The 20,108-nt window shown below is 46.4% G+C and overlaps 2 protein-coding genes across 2 annotated transcripts; both read right to left on the bottom strand.

Annotated features, from left to right (window-relative positions):
* Window positions 1–2,697: 2,697 nt before the first annotated feature.
* Window positions 2,698–8,572, bottom strand: LOC148832308 (uncharacterized). The gene is made up of 2 exons (XM_088919032.1): window positions 6,954–8,572; window positions 2,698–2,815 (listed from the first exon to the last, which is right to left on the bottom strand). Exons 1-2 carry the CDS (start codon window positions 8,570–8,572, stop codon window positions 2,698–2,700), a joined length of 1,737 nt encoding a protein of 578 aa, XP_088775158.1.
* Window positions 8,573–13,052: 4,480 nt separating this feature from the next.
* Window positions 13,053–20,069, bottom strand: LOC148832307 (uncharacterized). Its single transcript, XM_088918122.1, has 4 exons — window positions 15,469–20,069; window positions 14,952–15,055; window positions 14,549–14,778; window positions 13,053–13,101 (listed from the first exon to the last, which is right to left on the bottom strand). Exons 1-4 carry the CDS (start codon window positions 20,024–20,026, stop codon window positions 13,053–13,055), a joined length of 4,941 nt encoding a protein of 1,646 aa, XP_088774248.1. The 5' UTR covers window positions 20,027–20,069.
* Window positions 20,070–20,108: the final 39 nt, after the last annotated feature.

Below are 20,108 nucleotides of genomic sequence, written 5' to 3'. Positions count from 1 at the left end.
CCTGTCAGTGTGGGACACTCCCTTCAGACTAAAGAGACTCAGTTCCTTCAGTCTGTCGGTGTGGGATATTCCCTTCAGACTAAAGAGACTCAGTTCCTTCAGCCTGTCAGTGTGGGATATTCCCTTCAGACTAAAGAGACTCAGTTCCTTCAGCCTGTCAGTGTGGGAAACTCCCTTTAGACTAAAGAGACCCAGGTCCTTCGGCCTGTCAGTGTGGGACACTCCCTTCAGACTAAAGAGACTCAGTTCCTTCGGCCTGTCAGTGTGGGACACTCCCTTCAGACTAAAGAGACTCAGTTCCTTCAGCCTGTCAGTGTGGGAAACTCCCTTTAGACTAAAGAGACCCAGGTCCTTCGGCCTGTCAGTGTGGGACACTCCCTTCAGACTAAAGAGACTCAGTTCCTTCGGCCTGTCAGTGTGGGACACTCCCTTCAGACTAAAGAGACTCAGTTCCTTCAGTCTGTCAGTGTGGGACACTCCCTTAAGACTAAAGAGACTCAGTTCCTCCAGCCTGTCAGTATGGGACACTCCCTTTAGTGAATTGTATTTCCCATGCGAGATATGTTCTGTCTCAATATGGTTCAATCATTGCTATTTTAATTTCAGGATCGTTCTTGCTTTTGGCCACCGGGAGGCGCAGATGCTCCAATTATATTATTCATAATAAGAAGTTCCATCTCCCTGCAGACGCAATTGCGAATTATCCCGAGACAAATGTTCCTTAAGATTTAATCATACAATAAGGTCATGGAAGCCAGAAGCATTAATTCAAAAGATTATTGTTATTTTATAACATTGTAAAATATTTAAACGAATAATTGCATAATCACGTGCAATACAAAAACAGCCTGTAAACAGCCTTTTTTAATGTGTTGCTCTGTTGAAGACTTTTACTTTGTCTGAACTCACAGTTAGGTATTCACTCTGTGATAACACACAACTTAGCTTGTAGAAATAAGGAGGTTTTTCTGCAGTACAAAACTTTATCTGAATTTCTAACCCACGAATAGCTCGCCTTTACTCGCTCATCGTACGCCTGACCGCTGATTGACAGACGTCTGCCTTCTAGGCGGTCGTGTGCTCCCAAGGACACCACTGTGAGAGAACAGGCAGTGTGTTCTGTGACAGAATTAAATATTTCTCAACAGCGGGCTGTTCCGGGTTGTTCACAGAATCTCTCTCCTGCATTTTCCTTCGTATAAAGGGTTTCGCTAGTCGTCGACCCTGGTTCGCGCTCCCGATCGTGAAAAGAGAGGAAAGCGCACTTAAAAACAAGAACGGGCAGCTCTTCTTCACACAAAGGGTGGTGAGGGTGTGGAACAAGCTGCCCACTCATATTATTAAAGCCGATAACCTAGATTCTTTCAAGACACAGCTGAGATCGTCGGTACGGACTGGAGCAGGCGTCGGACTCAGGAAAAGGGGTTAACCGACACATTTAATAACCAATACAGGGGAACTGTACACACACAGGGACAGGCACCTACAGACACGGAAGGGACGTCTCCCAGCCTCCGTCGGTGACGGTACATTATGTTACTACGCAACGGGCCGGATGGGTCGACCGGCCGCCTATCGGCTGCAATCTGTTTTGTGTTTTGTGTGCTCTTGGTCAATCGTTCTCTCCACTCTCATATTTTTTTTTAATTGATTAAACGTATAAAGAATTTACAAATACAACCAGAGGATCAGAAACAGGTACAAGCGAAAAAAACACAAACAGAAAAAAAAACAACTGCCAGAGGTAGTGAAGTAAACTATAGTGAATAGTGTTTCAACTCCAACTTAAAAGTACTAAAAAGGGGAGTATTATCAGACCATTTTGATTTATGAATGTGACGTTTACCCAGAATGACTAATACATTTACTATAAAAATGGTCTTTTTCCAAAGCTTCTATTAAACAGTCCAATAAAATATCAAAATCCTTAAATCTAAAAAGCACCTTTAACTGCCTGCAAACAAAACTCTGCAAGTCCGTCCATAACACCTTCACAGACATGCACCTAACAAATAAATGCACCAAAGACCCCCCTTCAGGCCGACAAAAAACACACAGATCATCCTGCTCATGCTTACATTTAGAGAGCACTCATTTAACTGGCTAAAACCTCTGAACAAATTTAAACAACATCTCTTTAACTTTATTTGTAATATAATATCTATCAGGAGGTGTCCAAACTAATTTCCAATTTATAGTTTCAAACATTGCATTCCAAAAAGATAAACAAGGAGGGGTAAGATGGGGTTTACAAAGATTCCTTATATGCGTATTATTGCATTTCTTATCCTTTATTTCCACACCATCCAAGAATAAATCAGTTGTAAGACCAGAAAGGAGGCCAGTCCTAATAGCGCTTTAATTTGCTTTTAACAAGTTCACTACACACCTCTCAGATTTTAACTGGCTTTGTGCCAAGGCACGCCATCAGCAGAGGAAACAGGAAATCGGGATTTTTGCAAACCTGGGGCCCACAGTGTCAGCGCATGCACAATAGATCCACTCATGAGCAGCGCTGGAGCAGTTTAATCCGGCATTTGAAATTCAAATAACTCTATTTTTTCCTCGTGGGTGTTTTTCTTAATCCAGCCTCTGTTCACAGTGTGATCGAACCAGCAGATAACGCAAGCTGAGGCGCACGCGGTAGTTCGTTCCTTTAGTGCTGTCCTCAGTGTGAAACACGTCTCGACGTCCGTACTACTCGCGGATCTGCGTCCCACGCAACCGCGCGCTGGTGACAGAACGTCCTCCTCCCTGCAGCCTGCGACACCCACACCTGCCGGTGCTCTGTGAAGCTCTGATCAGCGTCTTAAACCTGTTTGATGCGACGGCAGCCATAGTGCGCCAGAACACTCCCCACACACCAGCTCTCAGTGGGGAGGAGAACAGAGTGATGAAGCCAGTTCAGAGAGGCCATGATTGGTAAAGGCCAATGGGAAATTTGGCCAGGACACCAGGGTTACACCCCTACTCTTTTCAAGAAATGCCCTGGGATTTTTAATGACCACAGAGAGTCAGGACCTCAGTTTTACGTCTCATCCGAAGGACGGCGCCTGTTTACAGTTCAGTCACTATTAGTTTACTAACCTTTCTGGAATCTAGATCACTGATATAATTAAGAAGAGCAGTACCCCTGTGGTACTCCACTAATTATATCAATGATTTAATGAAGAAGAGCAGTGGTCCCAGTACAGACCCCTGTTAGACTCCACTACTTACATCATTGATATTGTAACGCTCCCAGGGTTCGCCGACGGAAAGAAATAGGCCGGAGGCTCTGGAATGGGTTGGCAGGACATTTATTAAAGACACTGAGGGGGGACAGGGGAGATACAGCTACACAGACACAAGAGGGCAGAGTGCGTCTCCAGCCCTCCTCCCACTATATACGGGCGGGTAGTCCTGCCCCTCAGCCGCCGTTCCCAGCCTGCCTTGCGTGCGCATGGCTACAGCGCCCCATGTGGGCGCTACAATATAATTAAACATTGCAGTGCTCCTTGTACAGATCCTTGTTAGGCTCCACTAATTACATCATTGATAAAATTAAGAAGAGCAGTGGCCCCAGTACAGACCCCTGTGGTACCACAAGGCAATCTGAGTGTTCATTCCTTATCTGTACTGTTTTCTGTCCTTGAATTAGTTCTGTACTCAAGCATACTTATGACCTGTAGTGTACTGGAACCTGTAATGTCTGTGTCCTACAATCTGAGAGTTTATTTTTTTCTGTGGAACTTTGACACAGGCCTTCTGTGTGTCCCTTACTGCTGTTGCTTGTTCATTGAGCTCTAATGTGTTGGTACCTATTGCTGGTTACGAGCTCTGTCCTGAGTGACTGTTGTGTCCATGTCTTCTAAATAACATATTTTAATTTTTTTTAGTACAATAGGTAAGATACCATCAGCCTCTGGGGATTTATTAATCTCAAATGCTTCTAATGCCTGTACAGTATAAATACTGATGTGTGAGATAGACATTATATATACCGATTTATTGTTTATACTGTAACGCTTACGGCCGACAGGCACTGTGTAAGAGCCGGCGTACCAGAGCAGGTGACGTCACCGCCCTTCCCTGTGATAGCAGGACTACAGCTACTGGGCTGTGGAGAGATCTCTCTTTAGCTCATGGGGCTAGGTCGCTGCAGAGAGACGCGGAGGTCCCGTGTTTGAGCCCCGGACAGTGTGGGGCCGACCTGATGCGGCAAGGGCGCCCGCCTGAGCCCCCGTTGCGTTACAATACTTTATAGATGCTGAAATACTGATATCTCTGATGATTAATGAGTCTTCAGTCTTTAGGATTTCCAACACTTTAATGTAATTAAGTCTGAGCCCACTTATTTCCTCTTCAAATAACCCCCAGACAAGACTGCAAACTGGCTAAATTTCACCCTGTGCAATATCAGGACAGCAAGAGCTCATTATTACAATTTACCTAATGGCTTTAGTCACAGGTGAGGTGGAAGATAACAATCAATGAATAGCAGGCACCGTACAGAAATACAGATTGAACAACTGTGAACATACAGCTAAAGGTCCTACAGGTCAGCTTGACAGCTTGAGGGGAGTCCTGGGACAGCTGCACAAAGACCACTCTGTCGAAACAGCGGTATCTTTAACAGCGAAACCGAAATCAGTACACCCTTTTACGGTGGCTTTCTGTTTGTTTTTTTAAATTAAACTTAGATGCCTTTTCACTGGTAGTGGCCTTGTGATCAGTATAAAACAGTCAATTTCAATCACGCCTCCCTTCAGCAACCAATAGGAAGTCAAAAGCAATCGCTCACAGATTTCACTTCGCCATCAGGCAAGGCTCCACCCACTTAGATTGCGTGGCACTGCGGGACGGCTTGTGTGACGACGCGTGATCAGGTAACAATTCAATTCAATTCAAGGTGCTTTATTAGCATGACCGATGGGTACAATCAGTGTTGCCAAAGCAAATGAAAGTAATGATATTTACATGAAACAAAACAAAAATAGAAGTAAAATAAAATCTACAGACATATTACAGACATTTACAACAAAGACATATTATACAATATTGACATATTCTGTAGGCGGCTGGAGCATTATTGGGAGACAGACTCACTGTTCCTCAGGCTGTGACAGGAGATCACATACTGGGCTGCCAGTTCAACTGAGTTCCCTCCTCCCTCTCCCAGTAGGATTGGGACCCGTTGTGATTCTGGCAGGTGTGGGAACTCTGGGATTAGATTTCTGAATTTAGGGAAGAATGTTTCTCTAATCCCAGAGTATCTGTCACAGTGCAGTAGGAAGTGCACCTCTGTCTCTATTTCTCCCCGCTGGCAGTGGGAGCACAGCCTGTCCTCTCTGGACAGCCAGGTCTGCCTGTGTCGCCCAGTTTCTATGGCCAGGTTGTGGTCACTGAGCCTGTACTTCGTCAGGGTCTGTTTCTGTTTGTTATTTTTTATTTTGGTCAAATATTCAGCTAGTGTGTATTGTCTGTTTAAGGTTCTGTAACATTCCAGTTTATGTTGTGTCTGTGTGTGTGTGTCCCAGTGTGTGAGATATTGCTGTTTGATCTGTGCTGTGATGTGGTTGAGTCTGGGTTGTGGTGCTCTAGCAGTGCTGTCCTGAGGCTGGTTAGTGTCGGTGTGGCTCAGGTCGGTGAGCCTCAGGACCAGCTGGCTCAGGGGGCTCTGTTTTGGGCTCAGCTCTTGGCTCAGCAGGGCTTTGTGGTGGTAGGAATTTTGGTCACTGTTTTTTAGGTGTAGCCAATACTTGAATATTCTTTTCTGTATGTTTATCAATAGTGGGTACTGGCCTAATTCGGCCCTGCACCCGTTGTTAGGAGTTCTTCTCTGCACACGGAGGATGTTTCTACAGATCTCCATGTGCAGAGTTTCTGTGGGGTGTTTGTCCCATTGGGTGTAATCCTGGTCTGTGAGGGGACCCCACACTTCACTGCCGTATAGGGCAATGGGTTGGATTACGCTTTCAAGTATTTGGAGCCAGATTCTTGTTGGTGGGTTGATGTTGAAGAGCCTCTTTCTTATTGCGTAGAAAGCCCTGAGTGCCTTCTCCCTCAGTGCCTTCACTGCCAGGTCAAAACTCCCGGAAGAGCTGATGGTGAGACCGAGATATGTGTAGCTGGATGTGTGCTCCAATGTGTTGTTGTTCAGTGTGAATTTGTACCTGTTTCCCTGAGGTCTGGCTTTCTTCTGGAAAACCATAACTCTGGTCTTGTCCAGATTGACTGTCAGTGCCCAGGTCTGACAGTACTGCTCCAGCAGTGCCAGGTTCTGCTGCAGCCCCTGTTCTGTGGGCGACAGCAGGACCAGGTCATCTGCGTAGAGCAGGAACTTGATTTCTGTGTCGTGTAGTGTGAGACCAGGAGCTGCAGACTGCTCCAACATTCCTGCTAATTCGTTGATATAGATATTGAACAGTGTTGGGCTCAGGCTGCAGCCCTGTCTCACCCCGCGGCCTTGGGTGAAGAATTTAGTCCTTTTGTTTCCAATTTTCACTGCACATTTGCTCTCTGAATACATTGATTTAATTATGTCGTACACTTTGCCCCCTATGCCGCTTTGGAGTAGTTTATAAAACAATCTCTCATGCCAAATCGAGTCAAATGCTTTTTTGAAATCGACAAAGCAGGCAAAAATTTTTCCTTTGTGTTTTTGGTGGACGTGTTTGTCTATCAGTGTGTGCAGGGTGTAAATGTGATCAGATGTGCGGTGATCTGGCAAGAAGCCAATCTGACTTTTACTCAGGACATTGTGTTCGGTAAGGAAGGCCAGTATTCGTGTATTCAGGATACTGCAGAATACCTTCCCCAGGTTACTGTTCACACAGATGCCCCGGTAGTTGCTGGGATCGAGTTTATCTCCACTCTTATAGATGGGCGTGATCAGTCCTTGGTTCCAGGCCTCGGGGAAACATCCAGCTGTCATGATGAGATTGAGGAGTTTGAGCAGGGCTTGTTGCAACTTTGGCCTGCTGTGTCTCAGCATCTCATTTATGACACCATCATGGCCACAGGCTTTGCGTGGTCTGAGGGCCTGGAGTTTGTCCAGTAGCTCCTGCTCAGTGATTGGGGAGTCTAAGGGGTTTTGGTTGTCTTTGATAGCCAATTCCAAAATTTTGAGTTTTTCATAAATGGTGTTTTGGTCTGATTGATTTGTATTTGGGAGCTTTTCATACAGATTTTCAAAGTATGTTTGCCAGATTGTTCCATTTTGGATGGCCAATTCTTCTGGTTTTGATTTGTTTAAGTTGTTCCACTTCTCCCAGAAACAGTTCTGATTTAGTGACTCCTCAATTTCTGCAAGTTGTTTGTCTATGTATGTGTTTCTTTTCTTTTTCAGCGTGTGTTTGTAAAGTTTTACCATGTCACAGTACCTGAGTCGCAGATCTGTGTTGTGTGGTTGTCTGTGTTTTTCATTTGAGACTTTTCGTAGTGCATTTCTGATGTTTTTGCACTCCGTATCAAACCACTTTTCTTTTGCTTTTGTTTTTTGGTAGTTTTTTGATTTAGTTGTTTTTAGCTTAGATTTTGATGCTAGTTTGTGGAATAGGTGATTTAGTTTTTGTGTGGCCAAGTTGATGCCTAATTTGTTGGTTTGATACGGAGTGTTTAGGAATGTGTCCATCAGTGTCTGAATTTCGTCATCGCCCAGTGCAGTTTGGTATCTGTCCAGGCTGTCTGTGTCCCATCTGTACGCCTGGTTGAGGTCATACAGCTGGCTGGGCTGTGTCAGTGTGTCTCTGTACTGGTGTGCTCTCTTCATGTAGAGTGTGATCTGGCTGTGGTCGGAGAGGGGAGTTTGTGGCCTGACAGTGAAGGCACTGATACAGGAGGGGTCCAGGTCGGTGATGGCGTAGTCCACCACACTGCTACCCAGAGCTGAGCTGTAGGTGAACCTGCCTAGAGAGTCCCCTCTAGTCCTGCCGTTGACGATGTACAGGCCCAGCCCTTGACAGAGCTGCAGCAGCTCGCGCCCGGTGCTGTTGACCGTAGTGTCATGGCTGCACCTGTGTGAGGTGACCGGTGTGTGGTACAGAGGGGATTGTCCGAATATGTGAGTGTTTCCCTGTGTGCTGGTGAAGTCTGCCAGTGTGCCTGTTCGTGCGTTGAGGTCACCATAGAGCAGCACGTTTCCCTGGCCCTGGAAGTGACCGATCTCCGTGTGGAGACTGGGGAGAATTCCCTCACTGTAGTAGGGGGATTCTGAGGGCGGGATGTAGACAGCACACAGGAAAACCTCGTTTTCTGTACAGATGGTATTTCTTTTGATTTTAAGCCAAACTCGTGACTCTTCTTTCTTTACTAATTGTATGGAGTGACTGAGCTCCGCTCTGTACCACACAATGATCCCCCCAGAGTCTCTGCCCCGGGTGATTTGGGGTTTTTTGACAGAGGGCACCATGATCTCCTTGTAGCCTGGGGGACAGTGGGTAGCCAAGTCTCCCCGACACCATGTCTCCTGTAGGATCATGATGTCTGTCTCCTTTACATCCTTGATAAATTCAGGATCAGTGCTCTTCAGCCCAAATGCTGACGAGCCCAGACCCTGAATGTTCCACATACTTATCTTTAGAGATCTCATTGTTATCGCTTGAATTATCTTTGCAAGTTGTTATTGTTTTCTGGAACTGTATCAAATTTGTGTTGGACATTTACATCATCGACAGAAACAAGTATTGTGCTGGGTTTTTGTCTGTCGCTGTGGGTGGTGGAAGTTCAGCTCATAAGCCGGGTGCAGATGAGGTTCAGGAGCTGCCGGATTTCTCCCAGCTCCAAACCGCTCGGGACTGCTGGTCTGGCCAGGGCTGCGGCGTAGCTGTGCAGGAGGGGCTCGGTCCGGCTCTGTAGTTGTGCTGGGTGGGGAGGGGTTGTGGTTCTGGTCCGGTTCAGCTGCTGGTCTGGGTGAGGGGCATGGGGTGGGGCGCTGGTTCTGGTCCTGTTAGGTCGTTGGTCTGGGTTGGAGGGCTGTAGGGTGGTGCTGGTTCTGTTCTTTGTGGGTTGAGCTGGTCTGGGTTGGGGGTGTGGGTGCTGGGGCGTTCCTCTGGTAGTCCTCCTGTTTCTCTCTGGGGTGCTGTTCGGGTGTCTGCCCAGTGTGGTGTCTTTCAGAGTTTTTGTGAAGAGTCCAATGGTCTGTTTTTTGAGGTGTTTATGGTCGTGTAGGTGCTGTGGTCCAAGGGTGGAGTGATGGGCCAGGTAGACGTTTGGGAGCAGGGCGCAGCACCGTGAGATCTCGGCATTGATTCTCTGGATGGTGTGGTGCTGCTCGTCCTGTCTCGGCAGCAGGGTGGAGATGACAATTCGGGCGCGAGGGAACTCCTGTATGGCCCTCTCTGCCACTCTCCTGATGGACTGGGCCACCTGCTCCCTCTGGGTCCTCAGGTCGTTGGTGCCGGTGTGGATGATGATGTGCTGAGGGGCTCCCAGTACCGACCTGGACAGCAGCTGCAGGGCCTTCTCTGTCGTCGGACACCAGAGCTTTGCTGTTTGTAATCCTGGGAAGAGCCTGTGCTCATCGATGTACCTCCCGTTGGAGTCGATGAGAAGGGCTACTTCCATGCGTCTGCCTCTGGTGTCCAGTCTGCTGGAGGGGCGCTGTGCTGCCGGGCGGGCGGCTGCTTGGGGGGGTGCAGTGTGTGAGGTGGAGGAGTTGGGTGGGGCCGGGTGTGTGTGTGGGTCACCCTGAGTGTTCGGCAAGGTGGATGTGCTTTTGGGCAGTGGAGTTGTGAGGGGATTTGGGGTGCCGGGGGGTGCAGTGGGTGTGGTGTTTGCTACGGTGGGGGTACTGGGTAAGTGGGAGTTGGTGGTGGGGGTTGTAGGGGTGTCAGGTTGTGTGGAGGTGGGTGTGTCTTTGCGGGTTGGGGGTGGGTGTTGTGTGTTGTGTGTTCTGGGTCTCAGGGCTGTTCTGTTGCAGTCCGGGCTGCAGTGGGAAGTAGTGAGTTTCCTCAGCTGGTCTTTGAGAGTCTTGCTTGTCCTCTCCGCGAGCTGCAGCTCCTCTCTCAGCTCTGCTACTTCCGACTGCAGCTTACTGTTGTCCTGCAGCAGCTCCTCCATCTGTGCCCTGAGCTGTTTGTTGGAGGTTTTACATTCGTTCCTGTGTTTGTTAACCTCGTCTCTTAGCTGTTGTGCTGTCTGCCCCTCTGTGAGTCTCCCCAGCATCAGCTCCTTGAACTCAGTGAAGTCCAGCTCCAGAGCAGAGAGTTTCTCTCTCAGGAGGCGCACTGTGCTGTGGTCACAGGGGGGTTGGTGTGGGCTGTGTGTGTCCGGGTGGTGTGTTTCTGTGTTGCCGAGGGCTACACTCTTGCTGGGCTGTTCTGTGGCTGAGGTTGTGTTTGTGGGCTCTAAAACAGGTGGAGCTGAACTCTCCGGTGCTGTGGGCATCAGGCTGCTGGGTTTTTCTCCTGTTTCTGGGGGAGGTTTCTCCAGGTCGGCCTGTGTTTTAAGGTCTGTGAACTTTTCCTCGAAAAGCTCCAGAGCGGCCTCACTGCCGCTCTGGAGCTTTTCGAGGAAAAGTTCACAGACCTTAAAACACAGGCCGACCTGGAGAAACCTCCCCCAGAAACATCGTACTGCTAAGCTTGACCTCAGGGGAGTGACAGCAGCGCTTTTCACCGCATGAGCCGACGCGCTTCACGCGTGCAGATGAGCCAGACCACTACCGATCCCCCCTCTGCTTCTCTCTCCGAATGACGCAGCGTTAGAGAGAGCGACTTCACGCGCGCTGGCGCGCTGGATTAGTGCTGCGCACGGGGGTTCGCGCAGTAGTCTATCATATTGCGCATGCAGGATCATATTTTAAAATATCAGGACTTTGTTAAAAGATATGATATTGTATGTAACCGAAAACGATTTAAACTAATTATAGAAGCGATTCCAACTGCTTTTTGTCTCTGTTAAAAAAAAATCCTATCTTGTAATAATATAAACCACTATTACCAGAGGTCATAATAGGAACTTAGAATATTTGGGAGAAGAAAAGTGATAATAAGCGACCTTTCTCTTTGAATGCGCAAGGGCTTCTTCAAAAGATGATTATTTTTTTTTAGTTTAGTTTATTGAACATGGCTAGAGCACAGATCTCAGTCTGCACCAGAGTGAGCTGAAAAGCTTATTTACTAATGTAGTCCCAGAGCAGGACACAACCAACACAATACAAGCCATAGACATATCAAAAACATCTCCAAACAATTACAAGTGGTAAGATATTAAAAGAGATAAAGTGAACAAAATAAAGACATTCAATTTATAAATGATTTAAGAGTCACATTAGGAAACAATCACTTTATCGGGTTCAGTGACATAATGTTCCCCATTAAAAGCGACATCAGAATATTATTGATTACAATATTTGCTTTAAGCCATGATTTGACTTTATTTTACATGTTGTAAAAAGAGATGATTGTCTAATACTAGATGGTAAAGGTACTGGTAGAGGTTTATTCCACGCTGAAAGGAAAAGAGACACAACATTTTGGCTATGGAGGGAGAGAGGGAAACTAACAGATAAATAAAGTTTGGGAAAACAAAAGGCGAGTAGTTAAAGGAGAACTGCAGTCCCAATTTCTCAGACCTGTTATTAAATCTTCGTGACAAAATTAATTAATTAATGGTATCCCAGAATTTGACAAATTCCAAATTAAGCACAAAATCATGAACTTTGTGAAAGTACTGTATGGTCGTCATGTTGTCGCAAACCCTTGGTCTCACCACCGGCGAGAGCAAGAGTTCCCACTGATAGTGACTTGAAGCGGCCCTTCCAGCTCACTAGTCACTGTAATGATGTAATGCAATTTACATGCAAATAAGTACAGGTTGTGCACCAGACATTTCACCGCAGACATTGTCTAACATGATCTGCGTGCAGAGTTAACAAGTAATATCTGTCGGCCAAACTGTCTTGAAGTTGAGAGCAAGATTTCTGTTGGATTAAAAGAGGTGTATTCACAGCAATGCTTGTTTACGATGTACTAAGGCTGTTTCACCTCACCAGATGTTTAGTTTAGTCTGAATCGCAGAGTATGGCACTGTGCACACCTGGAAAGTTCCTCCATTTTGTGGTGTAAATTGGAGCTTTTACATGTTACTGTGTAAATTTGACTTTTATTGTGGTTTGAAATGCACTCATCAATGCTGATTCTTTCTAACCCCAAAATATGAAACTGGCTTTGCAGTTCCCCTCTAGGAATAGGTGGGGAGCAAGGAGCGAATGGGCATGAAGCAGAGTGAAGCAGACAAGGAGTGTTCACACTCAGGGAGAACAGCAGGAGAGGTCACGTGTTGTAGAGCTTTGGTGGCCTGGGACTTTGGGGAGAAGTGAAACTGATCGATAAACCCTACCAGGTCACGTTTTCCTGAATTGCCCTTGCATTTGTAAATCCTCCTTGTATAAAAAATGCCTAAACTGGGGACACTCTTAGACTGTCCTGACACCCCGAAGAAAAACTAAGAAAAACGTTAAAACCAGGGGCATCGGGCAGCCTCAGTCCCCTCACATGGCATGGATCTGTGTGCAGCTCTGTGTCCTGTTCTGTCTACATGATGATCCCCAGACAGGGGCAGTCTCCAGAGTTTCTCCAGGATCTCCAGTCTCTCCAGTCTCTCTAGGATCTCCAGTCTCTCCAGGATATCCAGTCTCTCTAGGATCTCCACAGTTTCTCCAGGATCTCCAGTCTCTCTAGTCTCTCTAGGCTCTCTAGGATCTCAATTGTTTCTCCAGGATCTCCAATCTCTCTAGTGTTTCTAATGTCTCTAGGATCTCCAGCCTCTCTAGTGTCTTTAGCATCTCCAATCTCTCTACTGTTTCTAGGATCTTCAGTCACTCCAGGATCTCCAGTCTATCTACTGCCTCTGGGGTCTTCAGTCTCTCCAGGATCTCTAGTGTCTCTAGAATCACCAGGATCTCCTGTCTGATGAGTCACTGAGGTTTGCAAAGGCTCAAACATAAGGAAAAAGAGCTTTTCTGAAAACACAAATCCCAGCATTGCCATGCTGTCCTATTGTCCCTGTGGCAGACATCCATGGGGCTGATGAAGACATCATGGCTGTTGCACCACGACAGACTCATCCTACCAGGACTCCAAATCCTGAAGAGAAGTATTTTGTCTCCTGTCAGGGCTGGAGGGAGACAGGAGAGACGAAGAGTTAGGATGATGAGCACATTGCAGTAGAGTGTGAGAGAGTGAGGAGACAGAGCAGGAGTGAAGGTGTGAGAGAGTGAGCAGACAGAGCAAGAGTGAAGGTGTGAGAGAGTGAGCAGACAGCAGGAGTGAAGGTGTGAGAGAGTGAGGAGACAGAGCAAGAGTGAAGAGTGTGAGAGAGTGAGCAGACAGCAGGAGTGAAGGTGTGAGAGAGTGAGGAGACAGAGCAAGAGTGAAGAGTGTGAGAGTGAGCAGACAGCAGGAGTGAAGGTGTGAGAGAGTGAGGAGACAGAGCAAGAGTGAAGGTGTGAGAGAGTGAGCAGACAGCAGGAGTGAAGGTGTGAGAGAGTGAGCAGACAGAGCAAGAGTGAAGGTGTGAGAGAGTGAGCAGACAGCAGGAGTGAAGGTGTGAGAGAGTGAGGAGACAGAGCAAGAGTGAAGAGTGTGAGAGAGTGAGCAGACAGCAGGAGTGAAGGTGTGAGAGAGTGAGGAGACGGAGCAAGAGTGAAGAGTGTGAGAGTGAGCAGACAGCAGGAGTGAAGGTGTGAGAGAGTGAGGAGACAGAGCAAGAGTGAAGAGTGTGAGAGAGTGAGCAGACAGCAGGAGTGAAGGTGTGAGAGAGTGAGGATACAGAGCAGGAGTGAAGGTGTGAGAGAGTGAGCAGACAGCAGGAGTGAAGGTGTGAGAGAGTGAGCAGACAGAGCAAGAGTGAAGGTGTGAGAGAGTGAGGAGACAGAGCAAGATTGAAGAGTGTGAGAGAGTGAGCAGACAGCAGGAGTGAAGAGTGTGAGAGAGTGAGCAGACAGAGCAGGAGTGAAGGTGTGAGAGAGTGAGGAGACAGAGCAAGAGTGAAGAGTGTGAGAGTGAGCAGACAGCAGGAGTGAAGGTGTGAGAGAGTGAGGAGACAGAGCAGGAGTGAAGAGTGTGAGAGAGTGAGGAGTCGGAGCAGGAGTGAAGGTGTGAGAGAGTGAGCAGACAGCAGGAGTGAAGGTGTGAGAGTGAGCAGACAGAGCAGGAGTGAAGAGTGTGAGGGAGTGAGCAGACAGAGCAGGAGTGAAGGTGTGAGAGAGTGAGCAGACAGCAGGAGTGAAGGTGTGAGAGAGTGAGCAGACAGAGCAAGAGTGAAGGTGTGAGAGAGTGAGGAGACAGAGCAAGATTGAAGAGTGTGAGAGAGTGAGCAGACAGCAGGAGTGAAGAGTGTGAGAGAGTGAGCAGACAGAGCAGGAGTGAAGGTGTGAGAGAGTGAGGAGACAGAGCAAGAGTGAAGAGTGTGAGAGTGAGCAGACAGCAGGAGTGAAGGTGTGAGAGAGTGAGGAGACAGAGCAGGAGTGAAGAGTGTGAGAGAGTGAGGAGTCGGAGCAGGAGTGAAGGTGTGAGAGAGTGAGCAGACAGCAGGAGTGAAGAGTGTGAGAGAGTGAGGAGACAGAGCAGGAGTGAAGAGTGTAAGAGAGTGAGCAGACAGAGCAGGAGTGAAGAGTGTGAGAGAGTGAGGAGACAGAGCAGGAGTGAAGGGTGGGTGTGCATTTCTTCTAAGACTTACAGACAGAATCAGTCTGAAAGTCTGACGTACCTGGACGTCCCTGTATGTGACGCCCTCAGCAGGCGCTTTTGAGAAAACTTGAGACAGCTGCTGAATTAGCCCAGTCTTCCAGCACTGTAGGGGGCAGCAGAGAGAGTTATACAAGGACATAGTGCACGACACAGCAGGAGTGAAGATAAAGGTGTGTACAGTACAGGGAGACAGTGTACTGTATCTTGTTACTATGTTACAGTTAGAGTCCTCCCCTGTACATGAAGTACACCGAGTGTCACAGCTTGCTTACTGACCAGTGTAGCGATGACTGGGAGGAGCAGTAGGGACAGGATTCCCAGCGCGATCACTGAAACAGCCCAGTCAGGAAACGTCCCAGACTCTATTTCACTGGAATGACCTGCAGGGAAGGAAGATGATTGGTAACTGGAAGGAAGCTGACTGTGACTGATGAATATTGCAGTTCATTGTGTCAAATCTGTGTGTGTTTAGTAAGACAGGGTTCCTGCTGGGCAGTGTCATCACAGATTCTAAATCTCTGGCGGAATGACTGAGCATTTAAGAACAGGTGGCAGTTCCTTACACAAAGGGTGGTGGGAGTGTGGAACAACCTGCCCAGCCTTGTTCTTGAAGCCGATACCCTGGCTTCTTTCAAGACACAGCTGGATGAGATCCTGGGATCAATAAACTACAGGCCACATGGCCCTTGAATGGTTCTTGTGTCTGTTGTCATTTTCGTGTTCTGTGATTGGCGTCTTTACTACTCTAGTCTGACTTTCTCTGCAAAGGCATGGAAATTGCAAATAACTGTACCTGCAGGAAGGATGGCTTGACTGCTCGGTATAGTGGGGGAGCTGGAAGTGCCTGTGGTCTTGCCTGAGGAGGAGTGTGAAGACCCTCTGGATGGACTGGGAGTGCTGAGAGTTTCAATCAAACTGGCAGCAGGCTTTGTGGTTACAGTGGTAGCTGCAGTGGATGCACTGGGATCTCTAGGAGAAACTCTGTCTGTGACACTAGGGGGCGCCGTACCTGTAATAAGACTGGATGATATAGGGGGAACTGCTGTGGTTGTAGCTGTCTGTACAGAGGGACCAGCTGGATTACTATGTCTAGTAGCAGCTGTGGCTGTAGTAGGAGCTGATGTGATTGCACTGCGAGTGGAAACGGCTGGGGAGGAAATGGCAGATGTGGCTGAACTGGGACCTGCAGTTGCACTTGTGGTGAGAGTGGGAACTGCAGCTGTGGTATTCCAAAAAGCTGATGCTGTAACTGGCCTTGGTGGAGGGGGAGCTGTTGATGAGGCTGAGGTTGATGTAGGCAGGAAGTTCCTGTCGGCAGGAGCGGTAATTGGGATCAGACTGGAAGAGATTCTTATAAGTCTGAGGGCACTAGCTGGAGCTGAAGGGGCTGAGGGTGTAATCGGAGCTGAATCTGTGGTTTCGCTGGAAACTGTAAATGTCGCTGTGGTGGGAGTTGTTGAAGTGTTAATAGCAGGTGCTGAGGCTGTAGTGGAAACTGTACTTGTGATTGGAATGTGAGTTGTTGAAGTAGTCATGGGAGGTGTTGTGGTTCTGGTGAAACCTGTAGACATTGATGTGTTGTCAGTTGTTAACGTTGGAATGGAAACTGCAGTTGAAATGGGAGCTGTTGAGGTTGTAAAAGCAGGTGCAGTAATTGTGGTTGAATGTGCAGTGCTTGAAACTGGAAAGGTAAAAATGGTTGTAGTTGCACCTGCAGTTCTATTGTGATTTGTTGAGGTTGTAATGGGAGGTGTTGTGTTTGTAGTTAATTCTTTAGATGTTGTTGCAGTGAGCGTTGTTGAGGTTGTAATGGGAGGTGATGTGGTTGTAGTTGAACTTGTAAATGTTATTGCAGTGAGAGTTGTTGAGGTTGTAATGGGAGGTGTTGTGGTTGTAGTTGAGCCTATATATGTTGTTGTAGTGGGAGTTGTTGGGATTGTAGTTGAACCTGTAGGTTCAAGTACAGATGTAGATGTTGAAATTTGATTTGTTAAGGGTTTAATAGGAGGTGAAGTGGTTGTAGTTGAACCTGTAGATGTTGTTGTAGTGGGAGTTGTTGGGATTGCAATGGGAGACGGTGTGGTTGTAGTTGAACCTGTAGATGTTGTACTGGGGGTTGTTGAGGTTGTAGTTGAACCCGTAGGTTCAAGTACAGATACAGATGTTGAAATATGAGTTGCTGAGGATTTAATAGGAGGTAATGTGGTTGTAGTTGAACCTGTAGATGTTGTAGTGGGAGTTGTAGAGGTTGTAATGGGAGAAGGATTTGTTCTTTTTGAACCTGTAGATGTTGTAGTAGTGGGGGTTGTTGAGGTTGTAGTTGAACCTGTAGGTTCAAGTACAGATATAGATGTTGAAATCTGAGTTGTTAAGGTTTTAATGGGAGGTGATGTGGTTGTAGTTGAACCTGTATATGTTGTAGTAGTGGGGGTTGTTGAGGTTGTAATAGGAGGTGATGTGGTTGTAGTTGAACCTGTAGATATTGTAGTAGTGGGGGTTGTTGAGGTTGTAGTTGAACCTGTAGGTTCAAGTACAGATGTAGATGTTGACATTTGATTTGTTGAGGTTTTAATAGGAGGTGAAGTGGTTGTAGTTGAACCTGTAGATGTTGTTGTAGTGGGAGTTGTTGAGGTTGTAATGGGAGGTGATGTGGTTGTAGTTGGACCTGTAGATGTTGTAGTAGTGGGGGTTGTTGAGGTTGTAGTTGAACCTGTAGGTTCAAGTACAGATGTAGATGTTGACATTTGATTTGTTGAGGTTTTAATAGGAGGTGAAGTGGTTGTAGTTGAACCTGTAGATGTTGTTGTAGTGGGAGTTGTTGGGATTGCAATGGGAGATGGTGTGGTTGTAGTTGAATCTGTAGATGTTGTTGGGATTGTAATGGGAGGTGTTCTGATTGTATTTGAACCTGCAGATGTTGTAGTAGTGGGGGTTGTTGAGGTTGTAGTTGAACCTGTTGGTTCAAGTACAGATGTAGATGTTGACATTTGATTTGTTGAGGTTTTAATAGGAGGTGAAGTGGTTGTAGTTGAACCTGTAGATGTTGTTGTAGTGGGAGTTGTTGAGGTTGTAATGGGAGGTGATGTGGTTGTAGTTGAACCTGTATATGTTGTTGTAGTGGGAGTTGTTGAGGTTGTAATAGAAGGTGATGTGGTTGTAGTTGGACCTGTAGATGTTGTAGTAGTGGGGGTTGTTGAGGTTGTAGTTGAACCTGTAGGTTCAAGTACAGATGTAGATGTTGACATTTGATTTGTTGAGGTTTTAATAGGAGGTGAAGTGGTTGTAGTTGAACCTGTAGATGTTGTTGTAGTGGGAGTTGTTGGGATTGCAATGGGAGATGGTGTGGTTGTAGTTGAATCTGTAGATGTTGTTGGGATTGTAATGGGAGGTGTTCTGATTGTATTTGAACCTGCAGATGTTGTAGTAGTGGGGGTTGTTGAGGTTGTTATAGGAGGTGATGTGGTTGTAGTTGAACCTGTATATGTTGTTGTAGTGGGAGTTGTTGAGGTTGTAATGGGAGGTGATGTGGTTGTAGTTGAACCTGTAGATGTTGTTGTAGTGGGGGGTTTTGAGGTTGTAGTTGAACCTGTAGATGTTGTAGTAGTGGGGGTTGTTGAGGTTGTAGTTGAACCTGTAGGTTCAAGTACAGATGTAGATGTTGACATTTGATTTGTTGAGGTTGTAATGGGAGGTGTTGTGGTTGTAGTTGAACCTGTAGATGTTGTTGTAGTGGGAGTTATTGAAGTTGTAATGGGAGGTGATGTGGTTGTAGTTGAACCTGTAGATGTTGTAGTAGTGGGGGTTGTTGAGATTGTAGTTGAATCTGTAGGTTCAAGTACAGATGTAGATGTTGAAATTTGAGTTGTTGAGAATTTAATAGGAGGTAATGTGGTTGTAGTTGAACCTGTAGATGTTGTAGTGGGAGTTGTAGAGGTTGTAATGGGAGAAGGATTTGTTCTTTTTGAACCTGTAGATGTTGTAGTAGTGGGGGTTGTTGAGGTTGTAGTTGAACCTGTAGGTTCAAGTACAGATATAGATGTTGAAATCTGAGTTGTTAAGGTTTTAATGGGAGGTGATGTGGTTGTAGTTGAACCTGTATATGTTGTAGTAGTGGGGGTTGTTGAGGTTGTAATAGGAGGTGATGTGGTTGTAGTTGAACCTGTAGATATTGTAGTAGTGGGGGTTGTTGAGGTTGTAGTTGAACCTGTAGGTTCAAGTACAGATGTAGATGTTGACATTTGATTTGTTGAGGTTTTAATAGGAGGTGAAGTGGTTGTAGTTGAACCTGTAGATGTTGTTGTAGTGGGAGTTGTTGAGGTTGTAATGGGAGGTGATGTGGTTGTAGTTGGACCTGTAGATGTTGTAGTAGTGGGGGTTGTTGAGGTTGTAGTTGAACCTGTAGGTTCAAGTACAGATGTAGATGTTGACATTTGATTTGTTGAGGTTTTAATAGGAGGTGAAGTGGTTGTAGTTGAACCTGTAGATGTTGTTGTAGTGGGAGTTGTTGGGATTGCAATGGGAGATGGTGTGGTTGTAGTTGAATCTGTAGATGTTGTTGGGATTGTAATGGGAGGTGTTCTGATTGTATTTGAACCTGCAGATGTTGTAGTAGTGGGGGTTGTTGAGGTTGTAGTTGAACCTGTTGGTTCAAGTACAGATGTAGATGTTGACATTTGATTTGTTGAGGTTTTAATAGGAGGTGAAGTGGTTGTAGTTGAACCTGTAGATGTTGTTGTAGTGGGAGTTGTTGAGGTTGTAATGGGAGGTGATGTGGTTGTAGTTGAACCTGTATATGTTGTTGTAGTGGGAGTTGTTGAGGTTGTAATAGGAGGTGATGTGGTTGTAGTTGGACCTGTAGATGTTGTAGTAGTGGGGGTTGTTGAGGTTGTAGTTGAACCTGTAGGTTCAAGTACAGATGTAGATGTTGACATTTGATTTGTTGAGGTTTTAATAGGAGGTGAAGTGGTTGTAGTTGAACCTGTAGATGTTGTTGTAGTGGGAGTTGTTGGGATTGCAATGGGAGATGGTGTGGTTGTAGTTGAATCTGTAGATGTTGTTGGGATTGTAATGGGAGGTGTTCTGATTGTATTTGAACCTGCAGATGTTGTAGTAGTGGGGGTTGTTGAGGTTGTTATAGGAGGTGATGTGGTTGTAGTTGAACCTGTATATGTTGTTGTAGTGGGAGTTGTTGAGGTTGTAATGGGAGGTGATGTGGTTGTAGTTGAACCTGTAGATGTTGTTGTAGTGGGGGGTTTTGAGGTTGTAGTTGAACCTGTAGATGTTGTAGTAGTGGGGGTTGTTGAGGTTGTAGTTGAACCTGTAGGTTCAAGTACAGATGTAGATGTTGACATTTGATTTGTTGAGGTTGTAATGGGAGGTGTTGTGGTTGTAGTTGAACCTGTAGATGTTGTTGTAGTGGGAGTTATTGAAGTT

The sequence above is a fragment of the Atractosteus spatula genome, chromosome 6 (genome assembly GCF_055471065.1).
Source record: "Atractosteus spatula isolate fAtrSpa1 chromosome 6, fAtrSpa1.hap1, whole genome shotgun sequence".
NCBI lineage: Eukaryota > Metazoa > Chordata > Actinopteri > Semionotiformes > Lepisosteidae > Atractosteus > Atractosteus spatula.
Note: the sequence above shows the minus strand (reverse complement) of the source record. Positions and strands in the feature narration are given on the sequence as shown.